General features: G+C 44.3%; 1 protein-coding gene across 1 annotated transcript in view; it reads right to left on the bottom strand.

The window, feature by feature from the left end:
• Positions 1-4277: 4277 nt before the first annotated feature.
• Positions 4278-8778, bottom strand: part of LOC119378756 (pleckstrin homology domain-containing family M member 2-like) — a 45753-nt gene continuing 41252 nt past the window's right edge. Inside the window, 2 exon segments of the mRNA XM_049411811.1 lie at positions 4278-4496; positions 4548-4705. Coding sequence (XP_049267768.1) covers positions 4278-4496; positions 4548-4705 — 377 coding nt within the window.

The raw sequence follows: 8778 nt of genomic DNA, 5'->3' as shown, positions 1-8778 counted from the left end.
TACCCTGGACTAGCATAGAAGTACTGTACGTAGGCAACAAGCTTGATCTTGGATGGTGCATTTTTTAGTTTATGCATAAAAATTTGAGTTCTTTAGACACAGCTGTACAAACATTAACCAAGAAAATGAATTAGTAATGATGAGTCCCAGATAATTATATTTGTTGACTCTGATCAATGGATTGTTATTTAGCCTACTTCTAAATGGCATATCTTGTGATTTGTATAAAGCGGAAGTGTCTACCGCTTCGTCATTAATAAAGCTGAGAAGCAAGCAAACATCTTGAGGTGTCACACAGAACTTCAGAGCTGCAATCTTCACTTGGACAAACTAGTTCCGGTAATTGACACAGGAGTGAATCCAGTATATCAAGGGGCAAACCAATGTTAGATAGCTTCATGAGGACTTTACTATGACAGACGTAGCTAGAGGCGTTTCCTGCTTTAGAAAAGAGTATCTATTTGCCGTTATCAAGTGTAAATACAAAGTCACGAATAGTGGTGATGACTTAGGAGGTTGTTCAGAGGCACTTCTTAATATCACGCTAGAATGAAGTCAAATCATTGTTTTCTATAAAATACATCTAATGCACAGTGATATTTCAGTGAGGAAGGCGAGAGGTCAATAATATATTTGCAGGAGCATGTACAACTGCCCGCAGTATAGCGACTGCCCATGTATGAGCTTCGACGCACCTTTGTTTTGTTTCCTCCTTGTGCCCGTTCTTCGCTGACTGCCCCGTGACACAACTGTCCAGTGGCAGCAGCACCAACTTGGTGCTGTTCTAGATGAGAAGCGGGTAAGGTAGTGGCCACTGCTATGTCTTGTGCTTAATATGGTGCACCATACAATGTGCACAATTTCGGGTAGTGGATGATGAGCAAACAGTGTCATGGGTTTGAGAGCTACAATCTCGTAGGTAAGGTCACTGACTTTTCAAAGAACATAGAAGGGCCTGTGTAAGGTGACAGAAGTTTTTTCCGAGAGTCCCATTTAGTGGGTTGGAGTCCAGAGGGGAGCAACGGAACCCTGTGGGAAATGAATGAGCAGGCAAAGTCTGACACATAGAGCATTCTGCTGCACTTGTGGTGTGGTTAATCACTGACATGTGACCTGATGGGCATGACTGGCTCAGGCAATAACGTTGCAAGCATATTCAGTGGTGGTAGGCAACTGAGAAGCCAGAAAAGAGTCTGTGGGTACAGTTGGCTTGCAGCTGCACCAAAAATGAAATAAAGCGAAACCGGTGACATTAATAATAATAATATCTGGGGTTTAATGTTCCAAAACCACGATATGATTATGAGACGCCGTAGTGGAGGGCTCCGGAAATTTCAACCACCTGGGGTTCTTTAACGTCTGTTGACATTAAGGCGTGATGAACTGTAAATGAATGCCACAAATGGAAGGTTCACGTCCCAGTCACGGTAATCTGGAGAAAATGTACATTGACATAATGTCCATGAGAGTCTGATTCAAGCGTTTCATTAGTCCGAGGATGGTATGCTGTGGTGAACTTGCGTTAGGTTGTGCACAATGCAAGAATGCTTGCCATCACTTTTGAAAGGAACTGCAGGCCTCTGTTTGAAGCACAGTTTGTAGGTAGGATGCATAATCACATACTGTGTGACGTAATCTGTAGTGATGGCGAACCATTTGTTCCCAGGGTGAGACATGGGGAAAGGGCCAAGCAAGTCAATGCTGACATGAAAGGCACCTACAGGATGTCCAAGGATTGAGGGAGACCACTAAGGGGAAGGCAGGGCTTCGTTCATTGTTGGCAGCTGTTGCAAAAAGTGACATACTGGTGCACAGACTGATACATGCCAGGCCAGCTAAATTGGCGGTGTGTGTAGTTGTATGTATGAGAAATCCGTAGCATATTGGGCGTATTCTCTGAAGGGGTCATGACGCCCTAACTTTGATCGCAATTGTGTGGGTTAATCCTTGTGCATTCACAAACAAGGTGGAAAAATTTTAGCAAATTTGGTCACGCACTTAATTCACAACTAAATATTTTACAAACATGCGAGTGGCCTGAGAAACAGGCAACACTGACTCACTCATGAGCTGTACATAACAAGCTGCGTGCTTGTTACGTACAGCTTATTCCAGCAAACGATGGTATTGTTCCATGGTGAGCTGTGCGCGTAGTCGAGCTATTTCAGCTTTGTTTAACTTGTGATTGGAATTAAATGATTTGCAGCGGCTGAAATAATGCCACCGCAGCACAGCGGCAACAAATTTATCACGTGTGGTAAGCTGGCTGACTTGGTATTAGACAATGGCTCTGCTCCATTGTCACTTATCCCGTTAATCGGGTGGGCAATCACCGGGCAGATTCCAAGGGCTGATGTATCAGCCCCCCCGAAACGCACCACGAAAGCGCAGACAATTTAGAGTTGGTCCTTTTAGTGCGCCAGCGAATGCTGGCAGAGTCAGAGTCAAGAATTGATAACACAAACAAAATATATTCTCAGTTAAGGCAGTACAAGCATCACACAAACATGCACACTCGGCTGGTATCAATTACAACTCACAATATAACTCAGATGGTGTTAACACAACGGAAACAAAAATTACGCGCTACAAATGCAATCTCGTGTATTACAAACTATTCAAGAACACTTAAAGTCTTGAATATTCACCAAACGTATCCAGTCCACAGTTCTTGGAACATATTTTGAATGCTTCTCTTCCACGAAACACTCCTGTAGCTTTTCACTGCTCACATGGCGTCATCACTCGATTCTTCCAGATTGACGATCAACTGACCGCACAACATCACAAAACACGTCTTTTTTGGCCGACGGAACCGCACTCAACATACATTCTTCACCATCTCTCAACCGACTTCTCCTCGTCAGTGCATCTCCTTGCTCCCGGGTTCCAGAAGCGTCGGTGTGTTCTTTGGCGTGCAACACAACCAAAGCTAGGGAAAGGGAGATTCTTCTCGTCAGTTCCAGTCGCGGTGGCATCACTCAGCATTGCATCATCGGTTCATTCACAATGTTTCGAGACGTTGCGTGGCGTTTGATCCGAGACTGCTGGTTGTCTGCGGCTGTTTCGAGTAGGGGAGGAGGAGGCACCGCACGGGCGTCTTTTAATACCAGTTTTTTTCGTTGCGCACGCTTGTTGAGCAAACGGCTGGCGCTGGGCTTTCCTGCTGTCGTCTGAAAGCGGCCGCGCGCGCCTTATTAACGCGCTCGTTTGTGACATCCATGCATCACTTCACGTGCGCCATGGCAAAATGGTGGTCATAGGTGGTGGGAAGGGTTTATAGCTGGCTACTTCTTGAGCTTATTTTGGGCTCAAATATGGTTTTACAGTCCATTTTTCCCCCTATGTAAAAGCTTAGACTGTCTACTTTTATTTTTCGCTGCAAACCGTAAATTCTTGGAAGGCCCCTTTATGGGGGTCATAAACTATCCCTCAAGCTTGGTGAAAAAAAACGCATCCTGTGGAAAGCAGACACTGATGTGAACAGCTCAGCCAAATCTTGCAGTCGTGCGTGGCAAAGATAGTTTAGATGTGGAGCGTGAAGTAGCTACTTTATCAGGTGCCCTCTTTTCATACAGAGGCCTGTGCTCCTTGTCAGAGGTGCCAGCTCCTGCTGTTTGACATCTAACAGCAAATAGCATTCAAGAGTCGACATAAACCATGAGCAGCATTTGGATTAGATCCGTTTCTTGCCACAGGGTGCCGCCACGTGCAGGCTACCTCCACAGTTTGCTGACGTTACGCAGTAGCCACTCTAGTGCACTTAAGAATCACAACGGAAAGAGCAATCACATTGCATCACGCATGCTCAAAGTCATGACGAGCACTATGCAACTATCTCTCCCATGTGTAACTTCCCGTGCTCGTTAGGATGACAGAAGAGAGACAGTGCTCAAAGCGTGCAACAAATCTGTAAAACTCCACTTTTTGATGGCTGCTGAAAACCTTTTTCAGCGATCAGTTCACGAGGCCATAAACTTTGATACTAGGGCCATTTAATGATTTCTCTGGGAATTGAATCAGGACCCCTTTAAAGGGCTCCTGAACTATTTTTGTAAGTAATCATTGAAAAACCTGTGTTCATTTATGTCAGCTCTCGGCCACTAGCAGCAATCTACTCTATGGCAAAACAGAGTTGGCACCAGCCCTGAACAAAAAGATGCCGCAGCTTCTGCTTGCAAATTTTCAAGCTTGTGAGCTCTCTTTCCTGTGTCGTACCTCACACCTGCTGTGCCTTACAGGTAGAATATTACGTTCACCAAGATCAATAACAGACCCTAACAGTTGCTAGTGCTGACATATTCTTGCCAGTTCAGCCAGTCCTCTATGTCAACTTTACTGGCTCCAGAAAACATGCCCAGGTCAGGATATTGCTCCAAGATGATGGATGACGTTGCAGTCAGTGAAGCAGCAGATGACTCAGCTTGACTTGTCGAACAGTCAGTCTGTGTCACCATTGCTATGGGTCGCTCGTGACCTTGCAGCTCTACCAAAATCTAAGAGAAGAGGGTAGATGTGAAAAGTATATTTACAGCAGTGAGTACTACAGCAACGGTAGCCTGTGACTCATCGCAGGAGGCTGTTGAGTCCAAAAATATGATCTCGCTTGCAGATTCCAAGCCTTCCGTCCGCTGCATGATCTTTGTAACAACTAACACTGCCCAGCAGTTGCCATCCTTTGACTTGGTTGTGCAAACGTTGACACCTGCAAGTGGTTACAGAAGAGAAGTTAAAAACAGCAGTGTTCAGACATTCCTTTTATGACTTCTAAAACACTGCAGTGCCTTAGCAGTAGCTTTCTTCCCCACTGAACCAAAGCTAAGACATGGGATACAGTTGTACAGTTTTATTCAAGTGAATGCAATGCAAATCACAATGCCACCCCTAAAGCTGAGGAATGTGCATTAGCGCTGCAAGCAGAGAAAGACATGGAAAGGAGGCAAAAGGTACTCAATGTGCCCTATACTTGCAATTTTTTTTCAGAGCAGTGTAAAAAATTACACCAGATGCACGTGTGCATAGTGGGCGACGTCAAAAATTCCCAGCAGCATGTCAAACAGCTGCATCTGATTTCGATAAGATGTAAACAGAAGTTTGGATAATGCAGTCCACATCTCTTCTCTAGATACAAATGCCCCTAAGAACGCCCATGTGAATGTGGCACTATTTCTGCCAAGTCTTCAGCCAACTACAGGAAGCGAAATGGGATTGCGGTGAACGATAATGGCTTTTTTTAAGGGGGGATGTGGCACTTAGGAAATGAAAATCAACCCAAAATCTAGTTTTCCCTGGCCATCTCTTCACGTTCCTGACAGGGGCGTAGACAGGGGGAAGGGGGGGGCTTATGCCCCCCCCCCCCTTGAAATTTTTTCTTTTTTTCGTTCTATGATACACCGCCGTCCGAAATAACCACTTTCACCGAAAACCACCCAGGATGTCGTTTAAAAAATATATTTTTTTTCGAGCACGACAATGCCATAGACAGTTGAAAGGTTCTGGAAGGTGGCTTTTCTGCAAGATTTCTTTCAACCACTCAGCTTGTGAAACAGGGTATCACTCTTTTTCTGTTTTGAACAATGAAAAGAAAATTGACTCTGGTCAGATTATTCATATTTTTACCTTACTTTCACGCAGCAGGCGTCTGCCATTGCATTCTTCCTAACCTAGAAGGTCTACAAGGTGACGCACATTTAAGTACATTAATTTTCTAAGGACTAACATCCCCGGGTCTAACAGTTACTTCTACAAGGCAACTTTTAGTCCTCACAGATCGTCTCGCCAGATGAACAGTCGGTCCGCTCACACACTCCATGTGAATTATATTTTTATCCATAGTTCAGGTGAACTGTTAATCCACCGGGATTATTTTTCACATTTATTTAGTGCAAGGAGCGAATACTTTTTTTTTGCCATGTTGTTTTCCGTGGTTACAAAAAAATCGCTCGGAAAAGAACACGACAAAAAAATATTTAGCATTCCGTGCCTCACTGCTTTCGCTGTCAGTGCAACAACTAAATGCAAAAGTGAGACAATGAAATGTTTTATTTTTCCATATACATATAAAATTTCTTCTTTCTTTCAGTATAATCACTGTCAAATGTCTAATACAGGGCCAGCCGCGATGTCAATATCTCGTAGAATCCTCTTTCTGAGGATTTCTGAAGCTGCCCTAACGAAACCGGCAGATGACTGGCATCATACACGCCAGCGCACACAAATCAACACTCTGTGGACAATGGCGGCGTCCTTTGTGCTAATTCACAACTAAAGTGGCCGGGCGCTCGCCGACACCATCATGAGGTTCCTTATAGACATTGGAATTAACATGCATCATCTCCGTGGTCAAGGCTACGATGGTGCAAGCTTGATGGCCGGCAGAACGAATGGTGTTCAAGCAGCTGTTCGTGAGACATATCCAGCCGCACTCTACACTCACTGCGCCAGTCACTCTCTTAATCTAGTTCTGTGTGCAGCATGCTCCATCACAGTCATCCAAAACTGTTTTGAGACTCTAAAGGCGACGTCAGTCTTTTTCCGTGAATCTTCTAGTCGCTCACACGTTTTGCGAAGAATGATAAGTTTGAGCTGTCCTGAGTCTGCAACGCAGCCCCTTTGGGACTATGCAAAACGCGCTGGGTCGAGAAGCACGATGCAGAGCTTTCATTTGTGAGCCTCTTTGAGCCGTTGATTGCAGCAGTAGAGGAGATTAATTTTAGCGGAAATGACGAAAGTCCAGCGCAGGCAAAGTCTAATGTTGGCACTCTTGTCCAGCGTTCTTTGTAAGCCTGCATGTGGCGGAGCACGTGTTAGCCCTCACTTTACCACTGTCAAAGAAGCTGCAGACAAGGAGTATCGGCATGAGCGCTGCCATTGACATAGAAGCGGCACAGCAGACAATTGAAAATGACCACAAGAACATGAGAGCTTCTTTCTCAAAAATATTTGCACAACTGCAGGCATTGGCAGAAAAACTGAATGTGGAGTTCACGTAGAAAACAGCGCTACGAGACGGGACAAAGAAAGGGCACAAACACGGCGCTGACTATCAACCAAATGTGTTTTATTCCACCAGTCCGCATATTTATACATCACCATGACTAACGAAAGCATAACAAAAAACCAGAAAAAACCGGTCAGCCTGCGCAAAGGCAAGAAATTTTTTTTCGAAGGAGATAGCATTTCTGTCGAGTTAAAAAAAAAAAAAAATTCTTGCCTTTGCGCAGGCTGACCGGTTTTTTCTGGTTTTTTGTTATGCTTTCGTTAGTCATGGTGATGTATAAATATGCGGACTGGTGGAATAAAAGCACATTTGGTTGATAGTCAGCGCCGTGTTTGTGCCCTTTCTTTGTCCCGTCTCGTAGCGCTGTTTTCTACGTGAAGTCATGCACCAACCAGCCCAAATCCGTACCCTACTGAATGTGGAGGTCACCAGCTGTTGAGCCGGTGTCCGGAAGCAAAACCGTGGGTTCATCACACTTTCATTTTCTTTTCCACCAAATGACCCAACTCTAAGCCTTGTTTCTCTGCTGAGTAATTAGTGACCAATTCTTCGTGCCAGACTGCTTTGAATGAATGATCTTTGACTTCCACTGTTGAAAATTTTTTTTTGCATACTCTGCTTTATTTTCACTTTCTATCCATGCTATGGCAGTCTGCTATAATGTCGTTCTTCTTGTTAGAAGATGCTAGCAGGTTGCACGATTTTCTAACAGTTATGTCTTTTCGTTCCTCACGTTTCTCATTACATTTACCGATTTCATTACTCTTTGCCCTGCACACCGAAGTTGTGTGTCTTGTTTGCAACGTTTACAAACGACAGTGGTTTTACAAAATCTTGCGTTGTGATTCGGCCTCACCTGAAGCACCTCTTTTTATCTTGAAGTTTTTTTTTTGTCGTATTTTACTGACCTCCGACAGCCTTCAGTGCTGTGGTTGTTTAGATTACAGAAGCAACATCGTTTTGTGAATGAGCTGTTGAAATGTGGAAGTCTTGTTCGTGAAGTTTGATCTGTCAGTCTATTTTCTGCGAGTTCTGCCTTCACCGTCATTGAAACCTCCAAGCGACTCTCTACGCTTCACTTGCTTGAACAAAAATTTATGAACGCTTTCAGTGCCTCTACACGAGTACCGCTGTTACTCTCTCCTGTCGACTTTCCTGTTCACTCTAGTGTACGTAGAATTCTCTTCTCATAAAACTGGTGGTCAACAAACAACTGTTGAGGCATGCAACGCTTTAAAATAGGCATCAGCATCAAAGCGTACGAATCCACTGTGACTCCAAGCGCTTCCAGTGCATTCGTGTGCACTCGCACCGTCTGACAAAGTTCTCGTACACCTTTGACATCTTTTGGATTCTTAAGTGGCTGTAACTTGATCACTGTGTTCATGTGGGTTTCCTTTATGTTTTCCATTGCCAAATTCTTCTTTCAAAAGCTTCACAGCTGTCTGAAAATTCTTACCTTAGTAATGTAGCTCCTCAATAAGAGCAGCTGCTTTTCTATCAAGGACAGAGATTAAGCAGTGGAACTTTTGACTTTCTGGTATCTGTCAAAGATGAATTGTGCTTTCAAACTGCATCCAAAATCCTTGCCATGTTAGCTTGATGATTAGTGGATTTTTGTGGCACAAGGGCCAGGTGTGGCCAAAGTGTCGTGTCTTTTACGCGCTCTAACAAATGGTAGCTCAATCGGTAGCGCATCGAACACGTTATTCATAGGTTGCAGGTGTGGTCCCTGCTGGTGGCAAGTTGTCTTTTCGTGCACTTTAATTTCTTCAAAT

The sequence above is a fragment of the Rhipicephalus sanguineus genome, unplaced genomic scaffold (genome assembly GCF_013339695.2).
Source record: "Rhipicephalus sanguineus isolate Rsan-2018 unplaced genomic scaffold, BIME_Rsan_1.4 Seq963, whole genome shotgun sequence".
In the NCBI taxonomy this organism is placed as follows: domain Eukaryota; kingdom Metazoa; phylum Arthropoda; class Arachnida; order Ixodida; family Ixodidae; genus Rhipicephalus; species Rhipicephalus sanguineus.
The sequence above is the reverse complement of the archived record's forward strand: the minus strand, read 5'-3'. Positions and strand labels throughout refer to the sequence as shown.